We start from the raw sequence: 15000 nt of genomic DNA on the forward strand, positions 1-15000 counted from the left end.
AGTAACCCAACATGGCTGCAATGTTGTCAGGTGCAAGCCAAGGATTACCGTGGTCGCCAATTTTTTCATTATTTAATTATGTCCTTTTTGTTTCCTTAGTTCTGGTTTCAAAATCGACGTGCCAAGTTGAAGAGACAGGAGAGAGCAATCGCTTATGCTACTGCGACTGGTTTGCCGCTTTACCAGATCCAGTCGTCTTTTATGAGAGAGTCACAGTCTGCGCCGAGTTCGGGACACCTTACACATGCGCACTTTTACAGACCACACGCTATTCTCAACAACACCGAATATTCGATAGACGCGATGGAGAAAGCATTTTGTCCTTGTTGTTCCGTTCAGTCAAACCGGTTTCCAGTCGGACATGTCAGTTCATCATCACGCCAAGATTACTTGGCACACCCTTCAAGCCTGTTTTATTAATGAAGCATTTCCTCCACTTAATAGCTATCATTTGCATTGCGCATTCCTGTTATCTATACTATGTTGCGTGACTAACATTGCTGTTAAAATAGAGAAAAACCGAACTCAGTTTTACTTTTTTGCATTCGTCTTCCCCTTTTAACAGTGTACCTTGCAAGGTTCTCAGTTAACAGTGTTGCAAATATTGAGATTAATAATCTCTCCTACAACCGTTTTTCGTGTTGTCACGCAACGGTCCTCCGAGACCGAAAGTTGCGAGACGGCAATGTCGGCTGTGACAACAACAACACCAAAAAACAGGAATATTATGGGTTGAAATGGGAAAACAGTTGAGCTGCACGTTGCCTGTCGGTGATTGATTTAAATATCACGCTACACTTTATCAACCAATGAGGAGTAAAGCCAAAAGCAAGCGCGCGTTTTCAAGCAATTGATTCTTAAAAGAAAGGTACTTGTATAAACTGCTTTAAATAGGCCATTTCTGAGTTCGTGTCTGCCTCCTCTTCAAAGCGAGTCTAAGTGCGAAGTGTTTCTTATGAAAATTAGTTTTTATTCACATGTAAAGTAGAACTAATTACCATCACAAAAACGTCGCACTTAGACTCGCTTTGAAGAAGAGGCAGACATGAACTCGGAAATGGCCTATTGTCATTCCTTTAAAAGACAATCTTGTAAATTAATGAGTTTTAAGGACGGTGCCCGACTAAATCAAAGGTATTTTGCCCCAGTTTATGATTATGCGGAAAATGTAGATCTTAACTAGTGTTATTGAAATCGAAAAAGAAAATTGGGGGTAACCACGCATTTTTCAAAGATAATTCAAGAACAATATTTGTAAAAAGCTTTAAAATACAAAGCCATGTATGGCGTTCTTTCTCAAATTGAAGCTTAATTATATCTGAAAAATGCATGGTTGCCCCCAATTTTCTTTTTGGATATCAATAGTACTTACTAAGATCTACTTTCTCTGCATAATTTCAAACCGCGCAAAAATATCCCTGTATTAGTAAGCATCACCGATAGGAAATCCGAGTATCTTGAGATGCGCGGAACGTATGCGCAATAACAATAGTAGGCACCGTCCTTAAAGCAAGCAACCGTGGACAATATTCCTGTTGGTGTACGTTGGATCAAACTGGCTTCAGTGATCGGCGTAATACATTACTTAATCAAATCTACGTTCTATATATCGGCTCTTGCTTAAAATATTTAGTAAATTAATCATCTTCCAAGGCAATTTTCCAAGATTTGGATTTGGTTTTGCCTGTTTATTCTTTGCAGCTTGTAGAAAAGAATATTGCATTTGTGATTGGTTAATGATGAATGCCTAAATAGGTCAAAAAATGCAATATGGAAGTTGCTATGGAAACGCAATGATTTATTAATTTTGTTTAGTGTATAATTGGCCATTTCCATTTTCATGTCTGCCTCCTCTTCAAAGCGAGTCTAAGTGCGAAGTTTTTGTGATGGTAATTAGTCCTACTTTACATATGCTCTTTACATATTTATGAAAACTAATTTTCGTAAGGAAATGAACTCGGAAATGGCCTATTCGCATGAACTTGCTCGTACATTTCGTGATTTATAGTCACTCCTGATGTTTTGAAAGTTCTCAAATTGCACTCGCTTATGGCTTATGCTATTTTGGGAATTTCAAAACAACACGCGTTCCCATAAATCCCGAAATGCGCTTGCGTTCATACGAGTGCAGTACAAGTGGGCATTCAATTGGCTTTTTCGCTTGAGGGCTGAACAAGACAACACCTGACTTACCTTCTTTCTCAATTCCGCCTCTCGATTGAAAGCTTCGTCACAGTCCTTGCCAACTAAATTCTTTACGACATACCATGCATCCGAACAATAACCACGAATGTGGCCCGGGTTCGATTCCCAGACTTGGTGTCATTGTTGGTTCTCTAGTTTGCTTCGAGAGGTTCTTCTCCAGGTACCCCGGTTTTCCCCTGTCCTCAAAAACCAGCCTATGATTTGATAGAGCGGTTTTCAATTGAGTGTCGAAAGTAATTAGCTAATTGCTTTGGTTTTGCATTACTTTAATCAGTGATTGGTTCAAAGTTCTCGCGCCACTCTTTCAACCAATCATTAGTGAAACCAAAACCAATAGTGGCTCGCGCGTGCACATTTTCCCGCGCTTTGTGTCGCTGCGTGTAATCACTTCGAGTTTTGCTTGGTTTACTGGATTGTCTCCGTCCTTTTTAATTGGCCAAGGTGATTATTTTCGTTTTGGTTTTACCACACTAGATTGAAACTCGCTCCATGTCTTGATTTGATTTGATTTCTGTTGTGCCTCAGCCCTAAATATATGAACGAATGGGGTACTTTCTAAAGAAACTGTGGTGCTGCGTCGGTGGGGATGCCGTATACAAAAATTTGGTTTTATCAACGGAGTTGATAACGTAAATTGACCACCGTATAGAGATTCTAAAAGCTGACATTTCGATAGATCGTTAGCCCTTCGTTAGAGCCAATCGAGGAATTATGAGTTGTATGTAATTTTTATAGTGGAGTACGAGCTATGCTATTGGTGGTAACATGGCAACGTGAAAAATAGGAATACATTAGTTAAATGAAAAGCGTTTGTTGATACCATGGGGATTAATTAATTAAGGGTGCCGATTTGGAGGATGAACTTTTGTTCCAGATTCTTGAGCTATATTACACCATTATACGGTATATATAATTACAATTCATTAAATGACAGCAAGATCAAGAAACTCGTAGATCTCACGAAAAAGAAATATATCTCTTATTGGAACCAGACGCTTCAGAGCTCACGTTAACTAAGCTTTTATCACCCCATCAAAAATAATTACAGCCCTTCTGCTTACCTATATTCCACACGCAAAAATGCCTTAAGAAAAACTCTCGTAAAACTCAGAATAGGGAGTTTAAGATTTTACGACGGCGACGGCTATAACAACGGCGCAAAACAATGATGTCATTGGTTAAAAGAGCATAAATAATCGTGCTGCACTGAATTTAGTACAGATTCTTGCGGTACTCAGCATACGAAGTAAAATTACCAAATTTGAGGTTTTGACGACAACGTAAGCATGCAACAGAGAATCTTTCATTCTCTATTTTCACTTTGTAACCGCTCTTACCAATTTATTTATAGGATACTTCGCCCAAATTGTAAGGAGTAAACGACATAGAATGACTGCGAAAGAGTTATGATAAAACAAAGTGACATTTTGAGGTGACGTTTTCGTACGTTGAAGTCGCCGTCGTAGACCTTAAGGTCCCTAAATAGGTTACCTACCTGTTTCACCACGTAGTTTGTGGCACGACAAATCCCTCTCGATGAAAGAATATGTTTCCTCTGTAGTGGTATAGTAACATTGAGGACGAAACCCATCTCTTTCTATATTGTAAGAAATATTCCTCTACAAGAGATATGTTCCCTTACAAAATTGAAACAAAAATTGATGTATACGAAAATTGTCACATGAAAATTTGATATCACAACTAATAAATTCTAATGATTCCAATACTAAACTTCATACATACATACACACTTTATCGCACGAAAATTTCATATTTTAATTAATTGTGTTCAATTCATCGTGCTTTAAAATGAGAGACAAACAAATGATTTGACACTATTTGGAATATTGGATAAATGTTATAAGATTTTGATCTTACCTTGTCAATGTTGTACCCTAATAACTAAATCACTATAATGATAACATGGGTGAAAAATAAATCCTTAATTTTGGGTCGAAATTTTAACGTCAATTTATAATTTTATATAAAATTACAAAGTTTCCATGGCAACTTTATCTACAGTGCCAAAATTTGTCACCCATCATATTAATAGCCAATCAAACGGTGTACTCGTGAAATTAAAAAAAATTTTCATTTACGTTTTGTCCAAAATTAAATGATTTCCCCAGCCTTTCGTCGAAGAAAACTATTTGATTTTATTTCATTTATTTCAGTTTGATAAGTATGGGTAATCAAATGGGGGGTAGGCTACGTATCGGAGAGCCAGAACCTTTACGCATGCACGGACGGAATGTTTGAACAAGAAAGAAAAACGCAGTACCTCCAGACACCGGCGCTGGAGCGTCGTACCAAACGAGTCATCCCGGGATTTCGGCCCGTGCAATCGCTTTTGGACGCAGTTGGCCCTTCACTGCTTTCTGCTACCGACCTTGCCTCCCGGTATGGCATTGAGGGAGAGATATGTCGGCCCCTAAACCATATGTGACAAATCCCACGCCTACTCACAGCTCCAAACCGCCCTTGTCAATTTAAGGTAAGAATTCGATGGCATATATATTGAAGGAAAAGCCATTTTCTCTCTCATATGGTAAGCACTGAAGTCGCAGATTACATATTGTGCGCACGCGCCCTGCTAAAGGCAACACAAACATGCATGCATGCATAAACTTTACTCCATCTCGAATTTCAGAATAACTGCAAGAGCTAATATCTTCGAGATATTAAATTTTCAGCTAAAATACAAAGCATATATTTAAAGATATATTAATTAAAAAGAAAAGCCGCTGTACAAAATGCCATCATCGATTCTCTTTTAAAGCCAGTAAAATCAGTGTTACGGATAAAATCAGGTAGCGCATTTCGCAACTTAGCCTATACGGTCGAAAAAGAACTAAGACCTTAACTAGTTTTTTCAGGTTTATTGAGGGACAGAATGTAATTTCCGCGAAGATCATGCATAAGAAGATTTTCAATGCGCTTATTGCATAGAGATGTAGAGTTTGAGTTGAGTGGTAAGAAAGAGGACAGGTAATTTGCAAATATAAATATCTCAGTATTCTCTTATTTACATAATACTCTTTGCTTGACAAGAAATTACGAAAGGCCACTTTTTGGCAACGAGGATAACAGCGAAAAAAAGCACTACTTTGTTGCGACTTTTCTAGAGTGAAAACTTGTTCAGAAATCAAAAGTCTACGTTCACAGCACACACCAAGGTTACTTCTTAGTAGCTGGCTAAAGATCTTCTTCTAACTGCTTTTTCCTCCGGCCACGCTTTATATCAGCCATTTGATGAGGGCCAGTTTCGTGCCTCTCAAGTTGCCTCCTTCATGGCCAAAAAGAATTCTGGGTAATTCTGCCATTCCGTGACAAGGCAAGCCCCCCGATTCTCATTTCATTCATTTTATTTACGTGTCGGGTCACCCAGTCCTACCAGCAAAATGCAGCACTGATTGAAGTTTTAAGCTTTCAAAACTTGCCCAAATTGTATCGGTAGGTGCTGGATTTCGTCCACAGAAAGGCCAGAGAAACAACTTCACTCGTGAACCGCCATGTCTACAACAGAGCATTTAAGGCGACGCAGTCTGCATGAAATCATCTCTCACCTCTGTCTCGAGAAGACCAGACACGCACGCTTCTTACCTTACGAGTTCATGCCTGTACAATCATCTGTTTAACTGAAATGTCAATTCCTTGTAACTTAACCAGCATCTTATTTTTATTTATTTATTTATTTTTTTTTTGTGGGGGGGGGGGGGGAGAAAGGGGTAAGGTCGGGGGTAGGCTACGTATCGGAGAGCCAGAACATTTACGCATGCGCGGACAGAATGTTTGAACAACAAAGAAAAACGCGGTACCTCCAGACACCGGCGCTGGAGCGTCGTACCAAACGAGTCATCCCGGGATTTCGGCCCGTGCGATCGCTTTTGGACGCAGTTGGCCCTTCACTGCTTTCTGCTACCGACCTTGCCTCCCGGTACGGCATTGAGGGAGAGATATGTCGGCCCCTAAACCATATGTGACAAATCCCACGCCTACTCACAGCTCCAAACCGCCCTTGTCAGTTTCAGGTAAGAATTCAATGACATATATATTGAAGGGAAAGTCATTTTCTCTCTCATATGGTAAGCACTGAAGTCGCAGATTACATATTGTGCGCACGCGCCCTGCTAAAGGCAACACACAAACATGCATGCATGCATAAACTTTATTCCATCTCGAATTTCAGAATAACTACAAGAGCTAATATCTTCGAGACATTAAATTTACAGCTAAAATACAAAGCATATACAGGTACATAACTAAATGCACAATATTTCAAGATATATTAATTAAAAAGAAAATCCGCTGTACAAAATGCCACCATCGATTCTCTTTTAAAGCCAGTAAACTCAGTGTTACGGATAAAATCAGGTAGCGCATTTCGCAACTTAGCCTATACGTTCGAAAAAGAACTAAGACCTTAACTGGTTTTTTCAGGTTTATTGAGGGACAGAATGTAATTTCCGCGAAGATCATGCATAAGAAGATTTTCAATGCGCTTATTGCATAGAGATCTAGAGTTTGAGTTGAGTGGTAGGAAAGAGGACAGGTAATTTGCAAATATAAATATCTCAGTATTCTCTTATTTACATTATACCCTTTGCTTGACAAGAAATTACGAAAGGCCAGTTTTTTGCAACGAGGATAACAGCGAAAAAAAGCACTACTTTGTTGCGACTTTTCTAGAGTGAAAACTTGTTTAGAAATCAAAAGTCTACGTTAACAGCACACACCAAGGTTACTTCTTCTACTTTTTCCTCCGGCCGCGCTTTATATCAGCCATTTGATGAGGGCCAGTCTCGTGCCTCTCAAGTTGCCTCCTTCATGGCCAAAAACAATTCTGGGTAATTCTGCCATTCCGTGACAAGGGAAGCCCCCCGATTCTCATTTCATTGATTTTTTATAAGTGTCGGGTCACCCAGTCCTACCAGCAAAATACAGCATTGATTAAAGTTTTAAGCTTTCAAAACTTGCCCAAATTGTATCAGTAGGTGCTGGATTTCGTCCACAGAAAGGCCAGAGAGACAACTTCACTCGTGAACCGCCATGTTTACAACAGAGCATTTTAGGCGACCCAGTCTGCATGAAATCATCTCTCACCTCTGTCTCGAGAAGACCAGACACGCGCCGCGCTTCTTACCTTACGAGTTCATGCCTGTACAATCTGTTTAACTGAAATGTCAATTCCTTGTAACTTAACCAGCATCTTATTTTTATTTATTATTATTTTTTTTTTTGGGAGGGGGGGGAGGGAGGGGGAGGGCCGGGGGTACGCTACGTATCGGAGAGCCAGAACATTTACGCATGCGCGGACGGAATATTTTAGCAAGAAAGAAAAACGCAGTACCTCCAGACACCGGCGCTGGAGCGTCGTACCAAACGAGTCATTCCGGGATTTCGGCCCGTGCGATCGCTTTTGGACGCAGTTGGCCTTTCACTGCTTTCTGCTACCGACCTTGCCTCCCGGTACGGCATTGAGGGAGAGATATGTCGGCCCCTAAACCATATGTGACAAATCCCACGCCTACTCACAGCTCCAAACCGCCCTTGTCAGTTTCAGGTAAGAATTCGATGACATATATATTGAAGGGAAAGTCATTTTCTCTCTCATATGGTAAGCACTGAAGTCGCAGATTACATATTGTGCGCACGCGCCCTGCTAAAGGCAACACACAAACATGCATGCATGCATAAACTTTATTCCATCTCGAATTTTAGAATAACTACAAGGGCTAATATCTTCGAGACATTAAATTTACAGCTAAAATACAAAGCATACACAGGTACATAACTAAATGCACAATATTTAAAGATATATTAGTTAAAAAGAAAATCCGCTGTACAAAATGCCACCATCGATTCTCTTTTAAAGCCAGTAAACTCAGTGTTACGGATAAAATCATGTAGCGCATTTCGCAACTTAGCCTATACGTTCGAAAAAGAACTAAGACCTTAACTGGTTTTTTCAGGTTTATTGAGGGACAGAATGTAATTTCCGCGAAGATCATGCATAAGAAGATTTTCAATGCGCTTATTGCATAGAGATCTAGAGTTTGAGTTGAGTGGTAGGAAAGAGGACAGGTAATTTGCAAATTTAAATATCTCAGTATTCTCTTATTTACATTATACCCTTTGCTTGACAAGAAATTACGAAAGGCCAGTTTTTTGCAACGAGGATAACAGCGAAAAAAAGCACTACTTTGTTGCGACTTTTCTAGAGTTAAAACTTGTTCAGAAATCAAAAGTCTACGTTAACAGCACACACCAAGGTCACTTCTTCTACTTTTTCCTCCGGCCGCGCTTTATATCAGCCATTTGATGAGGGCCAGTCTCGTGCCTCTCAAGTTGCCTCCTTCATGGCCAAAAACAATTCTGGGTAATTCTGCCATTCCGTGACAAGAGAAGCCCCCCGATTCTCATTTCATTGATTTTTTATAAGTGTCGGGTCACCCAGTCCTACCAGCAAAATACAGCATTGATTGAAGTTTTAAGCTTTCAAAACTTGCCCAAATTGTATCAGTAGGTGCTGGATTTCGTCCACAGAAAGGCCAGAGAGACAACTTCACTCGTGAACCGCCATGTTTACAACAGAGCATTTTAGGCGACCCAGTCTGCATGAAATCATCTCTCACCTCTGTCTCGAGAAGACCAGACACGCGCCGCGCTTCTTACCTTACGAGTTCATGCCTGTACAATCTGTTTAACTGAAATGTCAATTCATTTAAACTTAACCAGCATCTTATTTTTATTTTATTTTTTTTTTTTTTGGGAGGGGGGGGAGGGAGGGAGGGGGAGGGCTGGGGGTAGGCTACGTATCGGAGAGCCAGAACATTTACGCATGCGCGGAAGGAATGTTTGAGCAAGAAAGAAAAACGCAGTACCTCCAGACACCGACGCTGGAGCGTCGTACCAAACGAGTCATCCCGGGATTTCGGCCCGTGCGATCGCTTTTGGACGCAGTTGGCCCTTCACTGCTTTCTGCTACCGACCTTGCCTCCCGGTACGGCATTGAGGGAGAGATATGTCGGCCCCTAAACCATATGTGACAAATCCCACGCCTACTCACAGCTCCAAACCGCCCTTGTCAGTTTCAGGTAAGAATTCGATGACATATATATTGAAGGGAAAGTCATTTTCTCTCTCATATGGTAAGCACTGAAGTCGCAGATTACATATTGTGCGCACGCGCCCTGCTAAAGGCAACACACAAACATGCATGCATGCATAAACTTTATTCCATCTCGAATTTTAGAATAACTACAAGGGCTAATATCTTTGAGACATGAAATTTACAGCTAAAATACAAAGCATATACAGGTACATAACTAAATGCACAGTATTTAAAGATATATTAATTAAAAAGAAAAGCCGCTGTACAAAATGCCACCATCGATTCTCTTTTAAAGCCAGTAAACTCAGTGTTACGGATAAAATCAGGTAGCGCATTTCGCAACTTAGCCTATACGTTCGAAAAAGAACTAAGACCTTAACTGGTTTTTTCAGGTTTATTGAGGGCCACAGAATGTAATTTCCGCGAAGATCATGCATAAGAAGATTTTCAATGCGCTTATTGCATAGAGATCTAGAGTTTGAGTTGAGTGGTAAGAAAGAGGACAGGTAATTTGCAAATATAAATATCTCAGTATTCTCTTATTTACATTATACTCTTTGCTTGACAAGAATTTACGAATGGCCAGTTTTTTGCAACGAGGATAACAGCGAAAAAAAGCACTACTTTGTTGCGACTTTTCTAGAGTTAAAACTTGTTCAGAAATCAAAAGTCTACGTTAACAGCACACACCAAGGTTACTTCTTCTACTTTTTCCTCCGGCCGCGCTTTATATCAGCCATTTGATGAGGGCCAGTCTCGTGCCTCTCAAGTTGCCTCCTTCATGGCCAAAAACAATTCTGGGTAATTCTGCCATTCCGTGACAAGGGAAGCCCCCCGATTCTCATTTCATTGATTTTTTATAAGTGTCGGGTCACCCAGTCCTACCAGCAAAATACAGCATTGATTGAAGTTTTAAGCTTTCAAAACTTGCCCAAATTGTATCGGTAGATGCTGGATTTCGTCCACAGAAAGGCCAGAGAGACAACTTCACTCGTGAACCGCCATGTTTACAACAGAGCATTTTAGGCGACCCAGTCTGCATGAAATCATCTCTCACCTCTGTCTCGAGAAGACCAGACACGCGCCGCGCTTCTTACCTTACGAGTTCATGCCTGTACAATCTGTTTAACTGAAATGTCAATTCCTTGTAACTTAACCAGCATCTTATTTTTATTTATTTATTTATTTATTTATTTTTTGGGGGGGGGGGGGAGAGGGAGGGGGAGGGCCGGGGGTAGGCTACGTATCGGAGAGCCAGATTATTTACGCATGCGCGGACGGATTGTTTGAACAAGAAAGAAAAACGCAGTACCTCCAGACACCGGCGCTGCAGCGTCGTACCAAACGAGTCATCCCGGGATTTCGGCCCGTGCGATCGCTTTTGGACGCAGTTGGCCCTTCACTGCTTTCTGCTACCGACCTTGCCTCCCGGTACGGCATTGAGGGAGAGATATGCCGGCCCCTAAACCATATGTGACAAATCCCACGCCTACTCACAGCTCCAAACCGCCGTTGTCAGTTTAAGGTAAGAATTTGATGACATATATATTGAAGGGAAAGTCATTTTCTCTCTCATATGGTAAGCACTGAAGTCGCAGATTACATATTGTGCGCACGCGCCCTGCTAAAGGCAACACACAAACATGCATGCATAAACTTTATTCCATCTCGAATTTCAGAATAACTACAAGAGCAAATATCTTCGAGAAATTAAATTTACAGCTAAAATACAAAGCATATACAGGTACATAACCAAAAGGGGCATTATTGCTGTAAGGAATGATGCTATTTATGTCGTCGACTTTGACCTCCTCGGGTCAATAGATGCATTCAGCCAGAAAAATGAGCCAATCATAGATAACGGCGGAGTAAAGATAGGTCTAGTTAAGGGATTGCAATCTTCGTGACTGGCGCTCTTAGCTGTTCCTTCACAGACTAAACTTGGATTATCAAGATTTTTTAGGCAAGTTGTATGCTGCTTAAGTTCTTTTTTAGAGGGCTTTATTCTCCCTAAACCTTTGGCATGGCTCCACCTCGGGTATTGATTCTTGGCCACTCCTTTATCCGCCGTTTAAAGGACTTTATTGCCTCTCATCCCGACCTTAACGCCAATTTTCTCATTGCTGAAGCCTGCGAAATTAAATGGCATGGTGTTGGCGGTAGAACTATTGCAAAGGCAGGTGCCTTTGATTTACCGATGGTTGAGTCTTTTGTGCTCCAGATTGTCATTTTACAGCTGGGATCGAACGATCTCGTACACGCTGACCCGTTGTCGATAGCTTCTGCTATTGAGGATTTAGTTACTTTGCTTCATGACCGCTTTCAGGTCAAACGTGTTTGCGTTTGCCAAACTGTTTATCGAGAATCGAGCCCTATGTATAATAAACGCGTTCGCGATTTAGTCAAGTACTTGAAGGTCCTGCTAGAGCCACTCCCGTACTCCTTCTATTGGAGGCACAGGGGTTTTTGGAATACCAAGGTTAGCCTTTATTCCAGCGATGGCGTTCATTTAAACTCGCGCGGCCATTATCGACTTTTTAGGAGCCTCAGAGGGGCCGTTTTAAGATGCCTACATTCCCTACACAATGAGAGCATTTAAGCAATCGCAATCTCTCATCATTGAAAAGATTTGCTATTTATTTGCTATTTGTTCGCCAGTTCCTTGCGGTTTATGTTCATCAAGCCGATGAATATCTAATTTTAATGAATCAGCCTTCAGTTGGAATTACACGTTGCTGACTTTTTGGCTGCAACATTCCACGCTGTTCACAACTTATTATATCATGTGCGGATATCCGCCTGATGGCACAGTGTGCCCGATGTTATTTGTTATACCGGCTTTGGTTGTTTTTTATTGTGAGCTAATTACAGAAGCCATACGGGTGTACAATCCTTTCGACCACCGAGTAGGTTAGGTGTGTCCAATGCACTCGGCTGCTGTTTTTTCTCACACCGCTATGGAACTCGGCTTTTTGTTACGTTTTTGCGCTAGCACACACGCTCTCGCTGTTGTCATTTTTTATGCAGGCTATTTTACAATACGCCCCTCTGAGGAATTTCCTGCTCCGATTAATTTTTCCGATAGCCCAGCTTGTCAGTTTAACCAGATGCGGGCCATCTGTTGATTCTTAATTGACTTCTAATCATTGTGGGTAACACTTGCAGTCACGCTTCCCTTTTAATTAGCTTAGTTTATCTTTCCGGTAGCCTTTTTCATCATCAGCTATGCCTCCCAAGAAACGCACGTTGGGTACAAATTCTCGTCGCTCAAAGCGCTTACGTCCTTCTGAGCTCCCTGAAGTGGCTCCTACAACGCCCTCCGTGGCTTCATCTGCAACTCGTCAAGCCAATAACGACTCTGGGCTTATGCAAGTGAATGTCGAGGCTCTGGCAACTACAATTTCTGTGGCCGTCACTGAAGCCGTGAATGCTGCCCTAGCGAATCGCCGTTCCAGCACCAATGACGAGTTAATCCCAGTTCCTTCCACGTCAATTGTGCACCCAAATGATCAGGCGGTGGACGACGAGGTAACGACGCTCACGGGAGTCTCAGGTACGCTTGAATCTTGCACCTTGTCTGGGACCGAAGATGGGCCCCGCCAATTATTTACCAGCATCGCCATTTCCCTGGGATCACGCGTGAGTGCTAAGATCAAAGCCAAGATTTGGCAAAACGAATATGTAGACTTTGGGGCGCTGTTAGGCGTTGGGCCCCCGACTGAAAAGTTCGCACTATCACTCTCGCTGGGAAATACTATTTCCTCACAGAACCGTCTCCATCTAGAGCCCGTGCAGTCCTCTAAAAAGGTGCAGACCATTACCCAGTGGATAACTGCCTTCAATACTTTTGTAGCAATTTATGTAGAAAGGTGCCCCAGGATGCTCCAAAATTAATGAAGTATTGTGAAGTAGTGCGTGATATTGCCTTTAAGTCGGGTGAGTGGCTTTTCTACGACGAGCAATTTCGTTTCCTGAGGCAGTCCGCCCCTGAGCAACACCCATGGGATCAAATTCACTGGGAACTATGGCTCAGGGCGATGGTGAATTCCCGCGGGAAAATACCCGCTAACCAAACCCATGACAATCGACCCCGTTCTCGTTCACGCACCTTTCCCAAGGGTACTTGTTGGACATTTCATGCCGGGAAAACCTGTAGTGGCTGCAATTACGAGCATATCTGCTACAAATGCGGGGCAAAACACGCCGCAAGTCACTGCTCAGCACACCGGTCACGCCCGTAAAGGTGGATCGGCTTGAATTTTTGCTGCAGGATTATGTGTCTAATTTGGCTAGATATTTGGTCCATGGCTTTCGTTATGGTTTTCGCATACAATTTATTGGCAACCGCGCCCCGTTCGAGTCTCCTAATCTGAAAAGCGCCCTACAAAACCCGGATTTCGTCCTGTCTAAATTGCAAAAGGAAATTGATGCTGGCAGGATTGTTGGACCTTTAACCAACGCTCCCTTTCCTGATTTTCGCACCTCGCCCATTGGCATAGTTCCCAAAAAAACACCAAACGAGGTTCGCTTAATTCAACACTTATCCTATCCCTCGGGTTTTTCGGTTAATGATAACATTCCCGACGACTGTTCTACTGCTCATTACGCCACCATAAATCAGGCAGTGAAAATTGTTCAGCGTTTGGGGGTTGGCTGCTTCATGGCAAAAACCGACATAAAATCGGCCTTTCGTATCATCCCTATACATCCTCAAGACTATTCCTTGCTTGGGATAAAATGGGCGGACAAATATTATTTCGATCGCTGTCTCCCGATGGGTTGTTCATCTTCGTGCGCCATTTTTGAAACCTTTAGCACTGCTTTGGATTGGCTATCGTTGCATAAATTAAGAGCATCAGCCGTCTTACACATTCTAGATGATTTTTTATTCGTGGCCCCTTCTGCAGAGAAATGCGAAGCCGATTTGGCGAATTTTCTCCGCCTGTGCGATTATCTCGGAGTGCCGATTGCTCATGAAAAGACAGTGCAGCCGAGGACGACACTTGAATTCGCGGGTATTACTCTTGACTCTATTTCTCAAGAGTCTAGATTACCACCTGATAAGCTTCAAAAATGTCGCACGTTGCTTCATCAATTTCACAAACGTCGAACAGTTACCCTTCGGGAGCTTCAGTCCCTTATCGGTCTTTTAAATTTTGCGTGTTCTGTCGTAGTTCCAGGCCGCGCTTTCCTTCGTCGCCTTATTGACCTTACCAAAGGTATCAAAAAGGCATATCATCATATCCGTTTAAATAAGGACGCTAGGCATGACATCAAGCTGTGGCTTACTTTTTTAGACAATTTTAATGGTAGGGCCTTTTTCTTATCCGATCGCTGGGAAACATCAGCCACGCTGCAACTATTCACCGATGCAGCGGGCTCAAAAGGTTATGGCGCGGTTTTTGGTTCTCATTGGTTTTATGGCGCGTGGCCTGGATCGTGGCGTTCACTTAATATCTCTTGTCTCGAACTCTTCCCCATTACCCTTTCCGTACATGTGTGGGGGGATCTTATGGCAAATCAGCGTGTTGTCTTTTTTACCGACAACGCCGCCTTAGTTGATATTATTACAAGCAATCTTCCAAGCATAAACTTATCATGGCACTCTTGCGCCCTTTGATTCTTTGTTGCCTAAGGCACAATATTTTGTTTAAAGCACGTCATGTGCCTGGTCTTCAAAA

General features: G+C 42.0%; 2 protein-coding genes across 2 annotated transcripts in view; one reads left to right on the plus strand and one right to left on the minus strand.

Annotated features, from left to right (window-relative positions):
• The window catches only part of LOC138055789 (homeobox protein prophet of Pit-1-like), a 4573-nt gene extending 4153 nt beyond the window's left edge, over positions 1 to 420 (plus strand). The window contains exon 3 of the mRNA XM_068901661.1: positions 100 to 420. Coding sequence (XP_068757762.1) covers positions 100 to 420 — 321 coding nt within the window. The remainder of the gene's footprint in view (positions 1 to 99) is intronic.
• Positions 1 to 3830, minus strand: part of LOC138057752 (prolactin-releasing peptide receptor-like) — a 15118-nt gene extending 11288 nt beyond the window's left edge. The window contains exons 1-2 of the mRNA XM_068903687.1: positions 3701 to 3830; positions 2194 to 2399 (exon numbers count right to left, since the gene is read on the minus strand). The gene's annotated coding sequence lies outside the window, so the exon portion shown is untranslated. The remainder of the gene's footprint in view (positions 1 to 2193; positions 2400 to 3700) is intronic.
• Between the last annotated feature and the right edge of the window lie 11170 nt (positions 3831 to 15000).

Source organism: Montipora capricornis, chromosome 7 (genome assembly GCF_036669925.1).
Source record: "Montipora capricornis isolate CH-2021 chromosome 7, ASM3666992v2, whole genome shotgun sequence".
Taxonomy (NCBI): domain Eukaryota; kingdom Metazoa; phylum Cnidaria; class Anthozoa; order Scleractinia; family Acroporidae; genus Montipora; species Montipora capricornis.